This window comes from Sphaeramia orbicularis, chromosome 24, assembly GCF_902148855.1.
Source record: "Sphaeramia orbicularis chromosome 24, fSphaOr1.1, whole genome shotgun sequence".
NCBI lineage: Eukaryota > Metazoa > Chordata > Actinopteri > Kurtiformes > Apogonidae > Sphaeramia > Sphaeramia orbicularis.
Window position 1 is genome coordinate 23566150 of NC_043979.1, and position 21539 is coordinate 23587688.

The 21539-nt window shown below is 35.9% G+C and overlaps 1 protein-coding gene across 1 annotated transcript in view; it reads left to right on the forward strand.

Annotated features, from left to right (window-relative positions):
* ppp1r14c (protein phosphatase 1, regulatory (inhibitor) subunit 14C) overlaps nucleotides 1–21539 on the forward strand; it is a 46547-nt gene that overhangs the window by 15466 nt on the left and 9542 nt on the right. Inside the window, exon 2 of the mRNA XM_030128438.1 lies at nucleotides 21193–21276. Within this exon, the coding sequence (XP_029984298.1) occupies nucleotides 21193–21276 (84 nt within the window). The remainder of the gene's footprint in view (nucleotides 1–21192; nucleotides 21277–21539) is intronic.

Genomic DNA, 21539 nt, shown 5'->3' on the forward strand with positions numbered 1-21539 from the left:
AATCTGATGTTTTCTCACATTTTAACATATTCTACTGCTAGTTATTACTCACTTCATGGAGGCAATATGCAAAAAAAAAAAAAAACAACAACTTTTTGTCTAACAAATAATTGATTTACATTAAAACATGCTAGTGCAGATCAGGTTTATCAAGAACAGCAGTTACAGTAATGGGATGAATTGCAGTTTATGGGATGATATTTAAGTGTCCACTGTGTTGGCTGATATGGAACTAAAACAACAAAACCCATGAATATACAAGAGAACAGCTGGAGAATAGCTGTCCACTGTAGTGACCACTGTGCATGAAAGGGTTAAGATGCATTCTGGATATATATGAAGTATGTCCATTAAAAATGAAATTTCAGGGAAAAACTGCCTCAAAAAAATACTATTTAGCGTGACCTCCCTTTGCACTTTAAGGATGTACACATATTCCCTGTTTTTTCCTGTTGTACCTAAAGAAAAGTAGTATACATGTAATAAATCCACATGCCCATTTCAACCCTGCAAAAATAACAAAGCTAGATGTGGTCTAAGACTTTTGCAAAGCACTGTATGTTATGATCATCATACATTTGGCAACACAATGTGCATGCATATATCATCAGCTGTATATAAGGTGTATCTATTTATTCATTTTTTGACCATTCAGATGTGTGTCGAATGGCTGTGACAGCTGATGTGATTCCATTCTGTCACCAATGGAGCATGTCATACTCTGATAAATGGGAAGTGGGTATGGTTTTATAACCGTATCATTTTTGCACGCATTTTCCAGTGTGTTTTAACAGATCTCACTTTCACAAAAAAGGGGAAAAAAAGCTAGAATAGAAGAGGTGAGAACGTGTGGGAATGAAAGAGCAGAACAGGAAAGGGCATAACAAATCATGAACCACAATGACCGGCATTAATGTAATTATTGCTGCCAGGCTGACAGATCCACCCAACGGGAGATTTAACCAGTCAACTGCATGTTTGTTTTAATGAGTGACCCCGATGTGTTTATGGATCTGATGGGGAAGGTCACTGCTGCGCTATCTCAGCTCCTGAAAGGCAGACATTTATCGGTCATCAGCCAGTCGGAATTGCACGGACTAAAATAGATTCCTGAATGGTTTGTGTGTGGGTGTGTGGGTGAGTGAGTGGAGTGGGTGAGTGGGTGAGTGTCGCGTCCAGGCACATGTTGACACATTTCACATAGCACCTGCAGACACATGCATCTGCTGCTAAACAAATCAGAGGTGTTGACAACAGGGCATTTTAGCCAGCAGATAACCACCAGCTGTTGAAACTGTAATAAACACACACACACACACACACGGCAAGAAAGGTGTCAAATGTTCAGCTCAGAAACAAAACAGAGGTCAAAGGTTACAATATGTTTGTACTGTTTTTCTGTCATCTCTCCACATACTTCACTCATCTTCATCTCTCTGTGATGATTTATTTATTTGTTTATTTATTTATTTATTTTTGTTCTGCCTTCAGATTTCTTTCAGCTGCTTTGGTTAACCTTTTAACCCCTAACGTGTCTGTGGTGAGCGTTCTGAAAGTATGATTTATTTCAAATATTCTTAAAAATTCAACTGTTTGCTCAACCGTAAAAATTTCCAAACAGGCTGGCAGAATAGACCTTGTTCTTACCATAGACATCTGAGCATGCTCAGTGCACCCCCCAACGCCTGTGTAATGGGGGGTAAAACACAGAGTAGTGAGTGAGACCGACTCACTGTAAAAATAGACAGTTTGGGCTTTTTTTTTTTTTTTTTCTTTTTTTTTTACACTCTTTAGTTGTCTTTTTTTGGGTCTTCCTGTTGTTTGTAGTGTTGTGGTGATTTTCCTTTATTTACTGGATTGTGTTTTAACCATGTAACTGCTGTTTAGAGTTCAACCAGGTGCCAAAAAGCAGCTGCACTAATTTACAAAAAAAAAGAACCCAAAATAAAAACTGCTGGGCCAAAATTAAAATACTTGTTGTTGTTCAGTGTGTTCCAGTTCACAGTTCATGTTCAACATCCTAAATCTCTTATTGATGTACATTCTGAGTGTATTATTTTGAAAAAATCTGTCAAACTTCAATTCCTTTCTTTGTCTTTTTCTGTTATTCCACCCTGTTTTGACTCTAAAACACACACTGTGTTTTTATGGAAAAAAAACAACAAAAAACTGGCTGCTGTGGTTACCCGAACAATACTGTAAAAAACATATCAAACCGTACAAAGTAACATGTAGATTTAACATTTTAAACTCACATATTTAAAATTGGGTTTCGGTGATATTTACATGTTGATATGTTAAATTTACTTTTTTATAACTTTTTTATTTAAAAAAAAGTTAAAATATGCTGTTATTTCAACATTATGGTCTTGTAATTTAAAAAACACCACACTGAGTTTCAATTTACAATTTTACTTTGTCAAAATAATAGAAATACATAATTTCTACATACAAATCTGGTTTGTTAACATACTCTTCCTGTAAAAACTACAGCTATATTTGGTTTAATTGCAAACTCAAAAATCTTTTCAAATAAAACTTTGCATGGTGTTTTCACTATGTTGCAATTTTACAACTTTTTGGTGTTAATTCTACGGTCATTTTTTACAGTGGACAGTAAAGCAAAACCACTGAAGAAAAGAAACACAAGCAGTTTTTATGACACTTCTACAGACGCTAATTCACAGCAGCACGTTTACCTGCAATAATGTCTCAGGGGTTAAAGGTTAAAGGTTTAGGACAAAGGGACAACCAGCTGCAAAACGTGCACCCGGCCATGCAAGGGACGGAAAGGCATTAAGACGTCTAAAGCTGGACTTGTTAACTTTTCACACTCTCACACTGAATTTCTTGTCTCCCTATGACATCTCCTCCCATTCCAAAGATGATGCAGCTGATCACTGGTTTCATTGTCAGTGGGCCGACACATAAACTGGCTGTGTACAAACACTGAGTCACTCTCTATGGTTGGCACTGCGGGAAAAAAAAAAAAAGAAAAAAAGATGCAAAACACTGTCATCATTCACACGTGCTGGAGAGAAGAGAGAGAGTGTGAGAAAATGAGATGAAGGAGAGAGGGAAAAGTATTGTTTTGACTTTCAAAGCCTTAATGTGGGCGTGTAACTTCCTTGTATTGTAATGTGGATACTTTTACATGCACAAAAGGTGGTAGTCTTAGTTTATTTGGTGTATTTCCCACTTAATCTCTGCATGTTTTCACAATCGCCCCTCCATTGGAATAAATCCATGAGGATCTTATTATTGCACAGACTGGTTGAGTACTTATGACCCCGCTACTATTGATGTTTTCCGTCCAGTTTGGCTGGGAGCATTGCTTTTGCGTGAGGGCAAAGGTCCAAATGGGTCCCAGCTGTCAATACAGTGGCCTAAGGGAAGGCTTGTCTGCTTGGTAAATACAGTAAAATAAATCATCCACCCCTGAACCACGAAGCTGTGAAATAGAGTCACAAGACAAATGTTTGCATTTTCATGGTCGACTCCACAACAATACTTAGACTAAGCTTTAAATTTGGATTTGAACAAAAATGGGATGGAATTCAAGGCCAGTAAGGATTTATTTCTTTTTTATTTTTTTATTTTTTATTTTTTTAACACATTTATTTAGCGTTTTTGGTGCAGATTTTAGTTACATTGAACATTTGAATATTCAATTTCAGAGACATTAAGCACATCCCATTCTTCCCATCCCCTTATCCTCCCACCCCTAGTCCTACTTGATGATAGTACTAAGAAAAATAGCAAAGTACTCATAGAACAAAAAAAGGAAAATAATAATAAAAACGAATAAAATAAATAAAGAGATAAAGAAATAAATAAAAAGAAAAAAAATGCCTAATAGAACACAAATCTGCTTATTCACAGTTACATCCTACACACAATATAGACATGTAGTGTTATTAATATTATTAGAAAGTACACAAGTATGTACAAGACGCCAAACAGGAAAAAAATGTGTGTATGGGAAGACTGCACTAAAAGCATTTTTTGTAGTTTAGAGTGTCTTACGTCTTTTTAAGTATTTAACCATGGCTTTATTTCACTGTTCACTGCAAAAATCAAAATCTTACCAAGTGTATTTTTCTCATTTCTAGTCAAACTATCTCATCACACTTAAAATAAGACATAATCGCCTAAAGAGTAACTTGTAAGTGAGAGATAAGAAATTATTTTTAGACAATAGATCTGAAAAATCTTATTTCAACAAATCGTACCAAGATAATTATCACTTGTTCCATTGGCAGATTTTTTTTGCTTCAATTAAGCAAAAAAAATCTTGAATTAAGAGTCTGAGTCTAATCCACCATTTATGTACAATTCTATTTATGTCCTGCATATACTGAAAGTACTGTATCTAAGGTAGACATTGTCTGTTTGCAGATTTTTTTTAAATTGTGGCTTTACTGAAGCATTTTTAGTAGAATTTTATCTTGTGCAGTAGTGGGAAAAGATCTCAGATATATACATTATCCAGAAAAAAAGTCTCACAGTTCTGATATTTTGGCATCATTTGTGTCACTCAATATGTATACATAGTTGCATTCATTTTTTTGCCCAGATAAATGATGTTTCATGCTCCATGAACCACACTTTCACAATCTAATCCTGATGAATCCTGGTTTGTCATCTTGGAATATGTTTGTGTCATCAGCAAAGAAAAAATCCACTTTTGTTCAGATGGTCAGAATATTCAGATTCAACTGACCTCCTTTCATGGATACATAATGACACTGAACCAAGACCTGATCAACTGAATCAACCTCAGATCACAATGCTCCCCCCACAGGCTTGCGCCATAGGTACTAGGCATGATGGGAAATCACTGCGCTACTCTTGAACAGAGTCAGTCTGGATCCATCAAATGACATCAGCTTTATCCACTGAAACAGTCCAAACTTTATGCTCTCTAACACATTAATAGGTGTTAAAATGAGACACTACACTGCAAAAATCAAAATCTTACCGAGTGTATTTTTCTCATTTCTTGTCCAAATATCTCATCACACTTAAAATAAGACATAATCACCTAAAGAGTAACTTGTAAGTGAGATATAAGAACTTATTTTTTTTTAACTTAACTTAACTTTAACTTAATTCAAGCAAAAAAATCTGCCAGTGAAACAAGTAAAAATTATCTTGGTAAGATTTCTTGAAATATGATTTTCAAGATCTATTGTCTAAAAGTAAGTTCTTATATCTCACAACTTTCACATATTGTGTTATAGTCAGTGGCGGCTGCTCGTCTTTCAGAGAGGGGAAGCTCATTGTCGGCTTACATCAAAAAAATTCTCAAGTTTTTTTAAACATAAATTCGGCCCTCCGTTCCTTTTTAAGAAAATGGTCAGTGACCTTATCGTACCAAGTAGGCATCTTTTCCAGGGACTTGATAGCTAGTTCACTGCGACCTAGCCAACAGTATGATTGATTTAACTATCTACAAAACGATATTAAACTCAAACAAGAAATGATTAAATTATGTAACTGAAACAAGAAAACGTTGAAATTATGTTAAATTGAAACGAGGAAGTACAATGAATGTGTTTTATTTACAGTGCAAGAAATGAACAAGTAATTTCATAGTGGTTTCTCTCCATTTCACAGCAGAATGGTATTAAACTGAACTCTGTCAAGTGAAGGAGTAGATCTCAAAATACTGTCAATCAAATGGGATTCAGCCTTTCGACTGATCCTCCAATCAGCACGTGGAAGCCCAGCGTCCAGCCCAGCCGAGCTCCGCCCACAGCTCCATTCACCCCCAGAGACGCCGAGCGTCTGGGGGCGGGACAACATCGCGGCATTTATTCAATTACCGTCTAGTTTGGAGGCAATGAAAAAAACTGTTCCACTCAGTCCCATTGAAGTGCATGGATGCTGCGTGTCTACGGGCAAATGCACTGAGCAGAGATCGTATGAGAAAACAGCGCAACGGGAATGTATGAGAAGTGAACAACATCGAGTCTGTTGATTTGTGATAAAGCTGATTCTGAACGAACTCGTCTGTGAGATGAACGTGTTCTAACACATTTGTACTCAATAAAATGTCAACACAACCGTACATATTTAACCATTTAATTTTCGTAATTTTAGAGGAAGCCGAGCCTCCCTTGCAGTCTATGAGAAATCGCCTCTGGTTATAGTGTAATGAAAGAAAATAACTAAACTTTCAGGATCACTACTCATAAAAATGTTTTTTTCTTTTTCTGCAGAATGAACTCACACTAACATTAGAAGCAGAGAGCTGTCACTGAAGGCAATGTTTGTAGTCATGCATAAAAAATAAAACAAACGTAAAGGAGATGACAACTAAAAAATGTGGCTGAAGTGTCTCAAGGATAGATAAAGTGTCCTCTTGCGTAAAGAAATAGAGGTGACACTTGCTCATGCAGCAGCAGCAGCAGCAGTAATAATACGTGCATTATTGTAACTACAGGGTGGGGAAGCAAAATTTACAATGAACATTTAGTTGTTTTTTCTCAGCAGGCACTACGTCAATTGTTTTGAAACCAAACATATATTGATGTCATAATCATACCTAACACTATTATCCATACCTTTTCAGAAACTTTTGCCCATATGAGTAATCAGGAAAGCAAACGTCAAAGAGTGTGTGATTTGCTGAATGCACTCGTCACACCAAAGGAGATTTCAAAAATAGTTGGAGTGTCCATAAAGACTGTTTATAATGGAAAGAAGAGAATGACTATGAGCAAAACTATTACGAGAAAGTCTGGAAGATACTATTAAAGAAGAATGGGAGAAGTTGTCACCCGAATATTTGAGGAACACTTGCGCAAGTTTCAGGAAGCGTGTGAAGGCAGTTATTGAGAAAGAAGGAGGACACATAGAATAAAAACATTTTCTATTATGTACATTTTCTTGTGGCAAATAAATTCTCATGACTTTCAATAAACTAATTGGTCATACACTGTCTTTCAATCCCTGCCTCAAAATATTGTAAATTTTGCTTCCCCACCCTGTACAGTGGGTAGTGTGTTAAAAGATCGACAGACGCCGACTTGTTTCATCCTCAAATAATCCCAGCAGAAAGATATGTAAGACAAGTACACTTGGATGCAACTGACCTGGAAGAGACGTGAAGTTATGGAAGTTATGAAAGAAACAACACAACCATCATTACCACAATGAGGGCTCGTACTGTATAATCATCAATACATTTGCATTAAAATGAGCTTCCAAAAAATTTCACGCCGCATTAATGCTGTTATTTTTAAACAGGAAACCTCCTTTGAGTATTCATTTCTCCCTTTCAAACTTCACTTTTCCTCTGATATACAACATAATGTCCTCTGGAGTATAGCTGAATCAGCGTGGGAAAGAGCTTTTGCTGCAGCAGCTAACTTTATCCAGTGAAGCCTCATCATCTGCGCTGTACGGCTTCAGCAAATTACACCGCTAGAGAGGCAAGTGGGAGGTGCTCCAAGGTGGGGGAGGGAGGAGGAAAAGTGCTATTGAAACTCTTTTTTTCCCCCATCTTTCTACCTTCTGCTGATGCTAATCCATTTACAAAGACCTATTATATACTGCTGTACTTTAATGTCCTCCCTTCTGTACACCTCTGTCCTCTTCGTCACCTTCATCCTTTAGGTTTCCCAGGTTTTTTCTCTTTACATCTTCTCTTTACATTCGCTGTGTATCTCAAGATGATTTCATCCCACCTTGAGTTCCTCCTCGCTTTGATGTGACACAGCATGACACTGTGGAGAGTGGAAGAAAGCTGAGCCGTGAGGTTTTCTGTGTTGCACAATCCTCCTCTTCCTCTCCCTCTGTCTCATCATCACAGTGACCCACTTATCTTCATCGCTCCTGTCTCTCTTTGTGTCTGGTTATGTTTTTCTGCACTATCGTATCCTCTTTTTACCTCTCTTTTCCCCTCTTTAACTCATTTTTACACTATGCTAATTGATCACACTGTTTCATATATAAGTCGTACATTCCTTCCATTGTTATGTGCTCGTTATTATCTTATTACACTTTTTTGTCTCTCTGTTTTTCTTCTTCATGTGCACTTCATCCCTTGCATTCAAAGATGCAAAAATCAAAATCTTACCAAGTGTATTTTTCTCATTTCTAGTCAAAATATCTCATTATGCTTAAGACATAATCACCTAGAGTAACTTTTCAGTGAAACATAAGAACTTATTTTTAGACAATAGATCTAGAAAATCTTATTTCAAGAAATCTTATCAAGATAATTTTCACTACTCATATCTTCCACAAGATATGGAATTCATTTCTAAAATTTTTAGACCTGACAAGACCTGATATCTCATCATCATAACTTGCAAAGTGAGACTATACCCCCTTTTTTTGTTAAATGATGTTTGATTATATATCAGATGTTGAGTAGTATTCAAGTCACTATTACTTATATTGTCTGTCAATTGTTATGTTGTTATTTTATTTAATTTTATAGCTGTTTAAAAATTCAGAGATGGTCTGGGTGGTGGTGGTGGTGGTGGGGTTCTGGGGATTTGTGTTCAAGGGAGACCCACACAATGTTGTCAATTCATGTCAGAAAATATATGTAATGTGTCAAAACTTTATTAAAGATATGTGTTTTTTTTTTTTTAAAAAAAGATAATTTTCAATTGTTCCACTGGCAATTTTTTTGCTTAATTCAAGTTTTTTTTTGTTGTTGTTGTTTTTTTGCCTAATTCAAGCAAAAAAAATCTGCCAATGGAACAAATGAATATTATTTGGTAAGATTTCTTGGTATAAGATTTTCAAGATCTACTGTCTGAGAATAAGTTCTTATATCTCACTGAAAAGTTACTCTTTAGGTGATTATGTCTGATTTTAAGTGTGATGAGATGTAAAAAAAGATTGTACATTATTATTTCATGCTGCAGACAAAGTTCTCTATAATATATGCAAGATGTGTCAAAGTCCAGGACTAGGATGGTCACATTTATTTTTCACCCAGTCATTCAACCTTAATTCTGACTTAAAACAATGACAATAGAATACATAATGGCAATGGAGGAAATAAATAAGAGTCTTTGAAATAAAGAAATGAATGAAATATAATAAGAATAATTCATTGGTAAAATGTGATAGAATTTGTAAAACCCTACAGGGAAAAAATGTGAATTTATTTTAAGTTCCAATCATGTCAAAAAAACAAAAAACAAACCTTAACTTAAACCTTTTTGTGGCAACTTCCAAATAATTATGTCTCTATATTTACCCATTCTTGAGTGATTTATCCACATTTGTTATGATATTATCCTCAGCATTTTCAGTTTTTTAGTGAAAGTCAAGTGTTTTCCTATACTTAATTTACTGATTTGGTAAATGTTCGCAAAAGCTCAGAGTATATTCAAAGGTTATTGTATTAAAACAGAGAAAACTGAAGGACTTTTTCAAGGAAATATATCATAAATTGGATGTAAAAACAAGATTCTATAACCGCTGTCATTTATCAAACAATGGGTTTTACTGGTGAATCAATGTCGCAGAATACGATAGTGTTTCTATGTTCACTACAGAGCCTCTAAGCATCCAGAAAAGACCTACTGCTGGTGCTGAAAAGCTGAGAAACTGGATTTTACCTGAATTATATGCATGTATTGATAGGATAAGTAGATTAATAGTTATTAAATATTTTAGATCAGTAGATGCTTTTGGTCACTGGTGGCTGTTTTGGTTTTGAGGGTTAAGTCAAAGTGATTAACAAAGAAAACACACACTGAGGTTACTGAGCATTATGGGTTTCCTGACATTTTAAGCCCCTAATCTACTTGGATGCAGCCCATGCAGACAACAGAAGGCATCACGTAACCACTAGAGATCAAAATTGTACATGATCACCTGATTCCAAGTGGTTAAGTGACTAAATATCTCATCCTGTACCTCAGCGGATACAAGAACACAGAGTTTAACCCATAAAGACCCAGAGCTACTCGAAAGTTCACAAATTATTATTTTTCTTTATTTAACCTTTCTTAAGTGATTTATCACCATTTATTGTAATATTATAGTCTGTATTTTGCTTTTTTCCCTGGTGAAAATCATACATTTTTCTATTTAATTGACTGATCATGTAGATGTTTGTTAAAGCTCAGATTAAAGTTGAGGTTATTATATCAGAAACAGAGAAAATTGAAAAAAAAGTGACTTTTTCAGTAAAATACAGTATATCATTAACTGTGTGTCCATCCAACTCCATGGGTTTTAGTGGTGAATCAGTGTTGTAGAAGATGACAGTGTTTCCACGGTAACTACGGAGCCTCTGAATGTCCAAATGGGTCATATCTGATGAACATGAAATATTTTATACCAATTAATTACACGTATTGATAGAATTAGTGGATCAACAGGTATTAAACGGTTTAGATCAGTAGATGGTTTTGGTTGATTATGGATGTTTGGGTCTTTATTGATTAAACAAGTCAATTTTCTCTTATTTTACCAATTTACACACACAACACAAACTCTTAACCTGAGGGACAATACTGATCAACAGTGATGTGTCTGTTTTTAGTATCTGTATCTCACAGCTGTCACCATCATCCAGACAAACCTTTTTTTTATTCAATAAAACCCTGCTTGGTTTCTGCTTTTCCTAATAACACAATCAATGATATTTCCCCCAGCAAAACAAATACCTCTTTAAGGCAGCTACTTTCAACAAAAAAATTAAACCCAATGTGCAGTCAAAGGAACATCAAAGTAGAAATCCTCATTTATATTCACCCTGACAGAGAAAACGAATGCAAATGAAAGAAACTCCAGCTGTGAACATACCTTGCACCAGACTTTGCAGTGTCTTGCTATTTATAAATGTGATCATGCATGGATGTTAATTAAAGGAACATATTAATACTGATCTTTATTCGATGTTTCTGTATTAATCAACATGTAAAGACATTTCCATTAATCCTAGAAACTGTGTTTAACCCTTAAAGACCCAATCAGCCACAGGCGACCACATTCATCTACTGATCTAAACTGTTTAATACCTGTTGATCCACTAAACCTTTCAATATGTTGAAATAATTGGTGTAAAATACAGTTCAAGGACATCAGATATGACCCATTTGGACGTTCAGAAGCTCTGTAGTGAACGCGGAAACTCTGTTATCTTCTACAACATTGATTCACCAGTAAAGCCGATGGAGTTGGATCAATGACAGTGGATGGACACACTTGCTTTTGTGTTCAGTTGTTTATATGTTTGCCCGAAAAAGTCGCTTTATCTTTTCGTTTTCTCTATTTCGGATATAATAAACCTCAACTTTAATCAGAGGTTTTATGAACATTTTCATGGTCAGTAAATTAAACATGGGAAAATACCTGATTTATACTGATGAAATGCAAAATACAGAGGATACTATTATAATAAATGATGATAAATCATTTCAATTTCCATGTATGAGTTTCAGTTTTGTATTATATTTGATACATTGGGTCTCAAAGCTGAAATATTATTATTTTTGAACAAACAAAAACATAATATAACAAAAACATGTCTAACAAATTGGTAATTCTTTTTCCAAATTGACGAAGTTCTGCGTCGTTCCTCATTAATGACAATCTTATAGTGTCACTGGAAAGGCCTCTGGTGAATGAATTCCTCCCCACTGGTGGATTACACTGGTCTACAATTTTTCAGAAATGATTTGCTTCAGACATTAAATGTGCTAAATGTTATGTATTTTAATAAGATTAAATGGAACATAAATGACAAAAGTGCTGGCTTGCTAATGTTTTCAAGGTATATGATTAAGTGTTATTACACATATATATTGGTTTATGTACATTTATATAATAGTTTTATAAATCTTCCACTAAATAGAACCTGTAAAGTGAATGTATTCTAATGTGCAGACAGTGTTTTGAAGTAGCTCTTGTAGCTCTGAGACAAATATTCCTTTTGAGTCAAACCCATTCTCTCGTTAATTCTTGAATTTCACATTTTGACCCAAGGCTGTATCTTGGAAAGTTTAGCCAACCAGCATTTTTGACTTGATTTTTCTTTATCAGTGACTCTCATGTGGTAAAATTTCATTACTTTTATTCTGGAAGCATTTTCCTTGTAGACCAGTGTTATCTGTGTATTGCATGTATCTAATTGTATTCATCAGGTTTTTCAAGAAAAAAATATCACATTGATTATGTAGAGGGCTTCAAAACTCATGTATCAAATATGATACGTTTGGCGTTATAGGGATAAAGCTGAGGTTTTTTTTTTATCAAAAACAGAGAAAACTGCAGAAAAAGTGACTTTTTCAGTAAAATCTATCATTAACTGAACATAAATCAAGCATTTCCCTTTACTATCATTTATCAAACTGTTACTGGTCAATCAATGTTATAGAAGATAACAGTGTTTCCACGTTCACTACGGAGCCTCTGAACATCCAAGTGGGTCATATCTGATGACTATAAGAAGATAACAAACTGCATTTTACACCAATTATTTACATGAATTGATTGGATTAGTGGATCAACAGGTATTAAACTGTTTAAATCAGTAGATGCTCTTTGTCGGTGATGGGTCTTTGTGGGTTAATGTATAGCCTCCTCCAGTTTTCCGTTCGCTAAGCCTAATGCACACAATCTACCGTTCAATACAACTGGTAGTTCTAGTTCATAAGACTATTAATAGGACTAATCATGAATCACTTGTCCATGTGAAGTGATTCCCAGTGACAAGTAGTTGACTCTTTGTTCATGGAGGGTGGTTGCATCAAACCTGAATAGAGTTTGCGGTGACTCACAGGGTCGGGCCGCTTACATTGGTTTTGATTCACCTCATCAGAGACGAACCAGACTGAAAACGCTGCCGGCTGCTTAGCTCTCAGTGAAAACAAGTCTGACACACATGAACACACACTCCATCCGTACGTGGCACACACACACACACACACACACACACACACACACACACACACACACACATACACTGGTCGGTCTGGCTCTGTTTCTTTCAGCCTCTCTTTCACTTGCTGGCTCACTATACAAAGTTGCCTTCACTGCCACAAACACTTGGTTTGTTCTTATCCCTCTGGCACAAACTATGTTCTACACATAAAATAAACACTAACTCTATTTTCCTTTCTTTCCTCCGACGCTTCTTTCTCCCGCATACGTAAGCATGTCACTCTGTCACTTCATCGGTAACAAATGCTGCTGCAAACACATCGAATATTTATGTCCCAATTCCACAGTTGCCCAAGTGTTCCTTCATACGCAATTTTAGTTCGCAGTTGTGTTGTGTATCAGCCCATTAGATTATCTGCAGTCTGGCGAATGCACTGATTTTTTTTTTTTTTTTTTTCCTGTCTGTCCCATGTTAATAGACTCCATGTCAAAACAGCTGTTCTCTGCACACCTGCATCCTCCCACACATAAGGATGCTTCGTACCTTCCTTCTGTTTGTGTTGTTTGTGCTGCTTCAGGGTATTTTTGTTTATAGTCATACTAATAGAAGTGGTATAGGAAAACCAGCTTTACATTTTTTTAAAGATATACTGACATTAGTTTGGCTTCTAAATGATTAAGTCTTGCCTTATATCATCTTTTATTAACCCTTTAACCTGGTGTTTTTCAACCTTGGGGTCGGAATCCCATGTGGGGTCGCCTGAAATTTCTAGTAATTGATTAAAAAACCCCAAAAACCTTACTAATAAAAAATATATGGTGAGTTGAGAGAGACAATGACAATCCATAAAAGACATGACAAACTGTGAAGCTGAAACTGAAGCACTGTGGTACTGTTTATCTTTCAAAGCTTCATTGTGGTCAGTTTAAGACGCCGCAGCTCTTTCATAATTCATAGTTTGAGTTCTTGTTTGTTCAGTATTAATTGTCAGTCTTGTAAATACAAGCTGGACTGACTGTACATATCCTGATCGAGGAAAATAAAATTCTCACTTGGTGCAGTAATCTACACCTGGCTTTACTGCCTCCGTCCCTAAATGTCGTCTAAAATTAACGTTTATTTGCAACATAGTATAGCAAACTATTACATGGTCAAAAACAAATTAATTTTAGCAAAAAAAACATGTTTATGCCAGAAATTTGTGATGTTAAAATGGGGTCACGAGTCAGAAAAGGTTGGGAACCACTACTTTAAACCCTGACGTGTCAGTGGTGAGCGCTCTGAATGTATGATTTATTTTAAATATTCATAAAAATTCAACATTTTGCTCAATAGGAACATGTCCAAAACGTGCTGATAGAATAGATTTTGTGCTTTCAATAGATGTCAGAGCATGCTCAGTGCAGACCAGTGAGTGAGACTGACTCACTATAAAAATAGACAATTTTGGCTTTTTTTTAACAGTTTTCCTTGTCTTTTTTGATTTAACTGGTGTTTGTAGTGTTGTCGTAATTTTCCTTTATTTTTTTGATTGTGTTTTTCCCCGAGTTTTGATCGTGTAACTGCTTTTTGGAGTTCAACCAGGCCTGATTTAGAAAAAAAAAAAGAGCCCCAAAACAAAAACTACTGAGCCCAAATTGAAATACTCGTTCAGTGTGTTCCAGTTCACAGTTCATGTTCAACATCCTAAATCTCTTATTGATGTACATTCTGAGTGTCTTATTTAGCACAAACCTGTCATATTCCAATTCCTCTGTTTGTCTTTTTCTGTTATTTCACCTTGTTTTGACCCTAAAACACACAGTAAAACAAAACCTACTGAAGCAAAGGAACACAAACACATACTCACAGCAGCTTTTATGACACTGAAACACTACAACACAAATTCACAGCAGCACGTTTACCTGGAATCATGTCTCAGGAGTTAAAGGGTTAACCACTGCCTTTAGATCTTTTCAGTCTTTTTGGTGCATTGTTTTGAATATACAGTACGTCCTTGTGTTTGTTTGTTTGTTTGCCATTTGCCGTTTGCATGCCAGTCCAGTTTCTGTCTCCGGCTGTTGTGCACATGTGTCATTCTGTCACCTTCCTCTACTGGCAAGATGGAAAATTATTTTCCCCTGGGGCAATGGGTGTGACTGCAACTATTTCAGCGCCCTGATCACCAGAAGGACAACAACAGCAACATCAATAACTCTGTCATTTATCTGCATGTCAAGTGCACGAGTGTGAAGTGTATTCCCATTCTCTTCAGTGCATGTGGTGCATTTAACACACCTCAGTTCATGTACAAATCCCTTTTCTGCAAAGGCATTGTGTTTGTTTGTTTGTGTGTGTGTGTGTGTGTGTGTGTGTGTGTGTGTGTGTGTGTGTGTGTGTGTGTAGACTGGCATGTTGCTGCCGTTTGCTTGTGGTCATGCCTCACACACTCACCCCAGTCATCACCAATCGCAGTGACAGGGGGTGATGGACTGCATGCTGACAACTGGAATAGTCAGGAACATGCGAACACATAAATGGACACACAGACTGTACTTCTATCTATACTATCTTCGAAGTAGGTCAGTGGGTTAAATTCACTCTCCTTTCACTTCATCACTTATTCGTCTTATCATGCAACTTGCCAACCTCACTATGCCAGTATCCCGCATCTCATGTCTTGTTTTTTGGCATTCGTGGCTGAGGGATTGGTTTTAGCATTCCGTTAACACCTCTGAACTTGCAGGTGGATGCTGTCAAGTTGTAAACACGCTGACCTTTGAAGAGAGTGCGCCAATATTTAATGATTCGCTCTTGAAATTCTGGTTTGAAAGGAAGTCTGGAACTCAAAATATCTCAGTATTTTCAGGAGAACAGTCTTTTTAACCCATAAAGACCAAAAGCTCCACCTGGATTAAAATGTTTAATAGGTATCGATCCACTAATCCTATCAATATGTGGAAATAATTGGTGTAAAATGCAGTTTGTCGCCTTTTCGTGGTCATCAGATAGGGCTCATTTAGATGTTCAGAGGCTCCGTAGTGAACGTGGAAACACTGTCATCTTCTACAACATTGTAAAACCTATGGAGTTTGATAAATGAAATTAGATGGAGATCGATGGCCAAAAACAAAACCTCCTATCTGCAAATTTTTAGATTTTGAGTTTTCACATTAAGCTTCCTCTTGTGTTAGGGACGGTACCGACCCATTTTAGGTTTTAAATGCATAAAAGAATTTGTGTATTGCATTAACCTTCCTCTTGTGTTAGCTTTCTGTTACCATCTCTTATGTTAACGGGTCGGTTTTGACCCATGTCTTAAATCAGCTGTAAATTACACAAAAAACAATTATCTGTTATCCAATTTGTTTCTCATCTCTTGGCTACCTTGTTAGGTTTCCTTATCCATGAAAACATTTGTTTTAATATTTTTGGTGTGAGCCTCTGGGCCTTTTTTTTGTCAGTATACCCCTTGATGTGCACTCTGCAAGTCACCAACTCTATACTGAATTGATGTCACATGTGCGGACATGCCTGTCTTTGCTTGTTTTGTTTTTGTGCAGGTATATACTGGATAACAAGGCAAAATGAGAATCCCTTAAAGGTCACATGATTGGGAGAGGAGCTGGCTGTCAGTGTGTTGGCTGTCAGTGCACTTATGATTTCAGTTTTTGCTCTAATTATTGCTTTATAAACTCATTTTTCTATAACGGGGTTGAAACCGACCCTAACAACATAAAGGTCATAATTTCAACCAGAGAATTTCATAATTTAGTGAAAAAAAATGTTTTGTATTATTTTGTTGTAATGAGGTTCTGACAAAGTCAAAAAGCCTCGATGCAATGAACAAATTTTATGTGGTTCTTTTATGCATTTAAAACCTAAAACGGGTTGGTGCCGACCCTAACACAAGAGGAAGGTTAAGGCTGTTTGACTTTGTCAGTAACCTCTATTTCAACAGAATAATACAAAAACATTTTTTTTCCACTAAATTATGAAATGCTCTGGTTGAAATTATGACCTTTGTGTTGTTAGGGTTGGTTTCGACCCAGTTATAAAAATAAGATTATAAAGTAATCATTAGAGCCAAAACTGAAATCATCAGCCAACACACTGACAGCCAGCTCCTCTCCCAATCATGTGAGCTTTAGGGGATTCTCATTTTGCCTTGTTATCCAGTTTACCTGCACAAAAACAAAACAAGCAAAGACAGGCATGTCCACACATATGAGGTCAATCCAGTATAGAGTTGGTGACTTGCAGAGTGCACATTGAGGGGTATACTGATAAAAAAAAAAAGGCCCAGAGGCTCACACTAATAACATTAAAACCAATATTTTCATGGATAAGGAAGCCTAACAAAGTAAGCAAGAGATGAGAAACAAATTGGACAATAGATAATTGTTTTTAGTGTATTTTACAGCTAATTTAAAACATGGGCCAAAACCGACCCGTTAACATAAGACATGGTAACAGAAAGCTAACACAAGAGGAAGGTTAAATGGTGAGAACAAGGATGACTCCATATTTTCAGTCTATCTGCAAGATAATCTCACCCTTTCTTATGACAAAAGGTCACCTCACAACAACAACAAAGACCATACTATAATAAAACTAAACCATAAATCAATTAATTGAATTTTATTTATATAGCGCCAAATCATAACAAAAGTTATCTCATGACACTTTACATGTAGAGTTGGTCAAAACCAGACTCTAAGCCAATTTACAGAAACCTAACAGAATCCTCCAGGATCCACATTTTTTTGTTTCCTGAAAGAGTGATTTTTTCAAAATAGGAGGTTTTTTTCAGTTAATTATATATTTTGTTGAAAAAGCCACTTTTTCTTCAGTTTACTGTTTCTGATATAATAGCCCTCAACTTTAATCTGAGTGTTAATGAACATCTACATGATCAGTCAATTAAATATAGGAAAACACATGATTTTTATTGGAAAAAAAGCAAAATACAGGCTATAATATTATAATAAATGGTGATAAATCACTAAAGAAAGATTAAATAAAGAGAAAAAAAAAAATCCTCCATACTGAATGTGAAAACACTATCATCTTCTACAACATATATTCACCAGTAAAACCTATTTAGTTTGACAAATGACAGTGGATGGAGATGCTTGTTTTCACCTTCAGTTATTGATATCTTTGCTGAAAAAGTCATTTTTTCTTCAGTTTCCTCTGTTTTGATATAATAACATTTGAATTAACTCTGAGTTTTCATGAACATCTAAATTAAATATAGTAAAATACATGATTTATGGTGAAAAATGAAAAATACAGAAAAGAATGTTGTAATAAATGGTGATAAATCATTGAAGAAAGGCTGACCAGAGAGAAAAATTCATTTGGGAACAGCTACAAAAGCAGCTCTGAGTCTTTATGGGTTAATACAGCATTCTTAATCGTTCTTTTCCTTTCTGCTGATTGAACCCTCTTTACCTTCTCCCTCGCCTTCACTTTGCCATAGTTCATCTCTCCTCTGATTTAATACCATTTGCATATAACCCCCCCCCCACCCCCGATTCCACCGCTCACACACTCCTCCAATACTAATAGATGACAGGCTTTGATATGTTCTAGCCACAGTCTAAATGAGGAGGGGGGGTTTCAGAGGGAGACCCTGCTCACAAAGACACAAAGAGATTTCAGAGAAAGAGGTTGAAGGGGAAACTCATCGTACAGAGACTGAGATGCTTAAAATGCAGGTTGTGTAAATGCTTCTTAATAGCTCAGAAATAAGGTTGAAGGTGTGTGAAAAAAATGCAGATGAGATGCGTACAAGCCTGGGTTGAACTCACAGTGTCAAGGATTATTCTTCCTCTTTGGCATAAATACAAAAAATTCTAGGTGTTTTTTAACCATATACAGTATACCGTTAAGAATAAATATGAAAAACCTGCCCCTGCATGTGAAATCATATTCTGCTGTTACATACAGGCACATACAGGATGGTATAGTAATTTGAGATGTATAATTGTTAGCTAATTCTTCTATGTGCGCATCAACCGCCTACGCAAATGTGAGCTCACAGTGATAGAGCTTTAATGCTCAGAGCTCAAATCAAATCATCCATCATTGTGGCTCGTCCTGTGTTGAATACCAGTGTGTGCTCTGGGCTAAAGCACAGGTCCTTGGAGAGATTCGACCGTACACACACATGTACATACACATGTACAAACACAAACATACACACACACACACACACCTCATAACCTGGAATCCAGTTTATTATTAGCATCTTAAGAAAAAGATTGACTTCATACACATATTTTGTTGCTCATCAAAGTTAGTGTAACTATAACATACTACACTACACTATGCTATACCATGCTATGCTATGCTATTCCATGATATACTATACTATACTACATCACACTATACTATGCTATGCTATGCTATGATATACATTCTATACTACACTACACTATGCTATACTATGCTATGCTATGCTATGATATACTATACAATACTATACTACACCACACTATACTATGCTATGCTATGCTATGATATTATATGATATGATATGATATGATATGATATGATATACATTCCATACTACACTACGCTATACGATGCTATACTATTCTATGCTATGATATACTATACTATGCTATACAATGCTATGATATACTATACTATACTACACTACGCTATGCTATACCATACTATACTACACTATGTTATGCATTACTGTGCTATGCTATGATATACAATACTATACTATACTACACTATGCTATGCTACGATATACTATACTATTCTACACTACACTATGTTATACTAAGCTATGCTCTCCTATTATATAATATACTATACTACACTACACTACACCATGCTATACCATGCTATGCTATGATATACTATACTATATTACACTTCGCTATGCTATACTATGCTAAGCTAAGCTATACTATACTATGCTATGCTATGATATGCTATACTATGCTATGCTGTGCTATGGTATGCAATGAAATACTATACTATACTATACTATACTACACTATGCTATGCTATGATATGCTATATTATACTATGCTATGCTCTGAAATACTATACTATACTATACTATACTATACTATGATATGCTATATTATGCTATATTATACTATGCTATGCCATGAAATATTATACTATACTATACTATACTATGATATGCTATATTATACTATGCTATGTCATGAAATACTATACTATGCTATGCTATGCTATGCTATACTATACTATACTATACAGGCCACACTTCAGACAGGTGTCAACACTTATTTCTTTCTCTTTCTCTGAGCACAGACATACAGACAATCCTAAAGGACATTGTAAAAACAACAAAGAAATGTAAATACAAAATAAGGATTACATCTTTCAGTTTTTGAAAAGTCTTCTAGACCAATGTCAGACAATAGACAGTAGACACTATAGTCGAACCAGATGCATTCAGTGAAGGTCCAAAAAGTACATCACCAAATCCAAGTAACCATATAAAGAAATAATACATACAGCACAAACAAGAAACATCATTTTCAGTTTTTCGTCTTTTGAACCATGCTTAGAATATCACCTTTAACCTGTTGTGTTTATGGCCATATTCATTTCAGCTTTGACCCAAAATGCCATAGTAACACCCAGTTCTGCTCCAGTCATGTGATCCATGCATACAATAAACCTTATACAGAAGCATTGATTTTAAAACCCGGTATTAATATCTACTGTTTTACCAAATTGGATGTATTTATGGTGCTATTTGTGACTTTTTCATCCATTTTTAAATGACTTTATAAATCCATCCATCCATCCATCCATCCATCCATCCATCCATGATCTTTGTGGCAAAGGAAAAACTGCAACTCTGTCATCATTTTGCTATAGGTTATGGCCTGATGTCTTCCTGCAATTGAGTCCAGTTGAAGATCGGGCATTTGTACATGGTTTTGTTGGTTTTAATTCCCAGAAGGGAGAGTTTTGTAGATGCATCATGCAGTAGCCGGCAGAAAAGGGTTGATCCTCCCTACATGCTTCCTCTGCACCAGCCCTGTGGTGAAATAAATAAAACCAAATGGACACAGTACCTTTGAAGTGGTGTTGAGCAGAATACAGCCTCTAACCACTGAGCCACTAAAAGGCCCAGCCCATGGCACAATGACATTTCAATATGATTCCTGCTCAACATAGGCAAATATATATACAGGCTTAAGAGGCAGAGATGCAGAAACAGTGATTTGAATACAGCATGTAAAGTGTGTGTCAGAATAAGTGAGAGCTTTTGTACGTGTGGTTGAAAATAAATCCATCGACAGCTCACTCACCACCAGTTTTTTTTGTTTATTTTTCAGGAGGAGGAGATGCCAGAAGTAGAGATAGACATTGATGATCTGTTGGAGGTCAACAGTGATGACGAGAGAGCCAGTAAACTGCAGGTAAATAATGGTGACTGTCCGTGTGTTTGTTCATACAGGTCTGTATTTAGGACACGCCAATGAATTTTATGTGACATCATGAAGCTCTGGAAAATTTTAGAGGTTGCTCCAAATATCATGAACTCTGATGGAAACCCCTGGAATACGATCAAAGAGGACGATGTATGATCATAAAACCATCAAACAAAACTGAACTGCTGCATTTACAGTTCAATAAAGTAAAAGACTGAAGTGAAAAATTGAAGTGTTGCTGTGAAAAAATT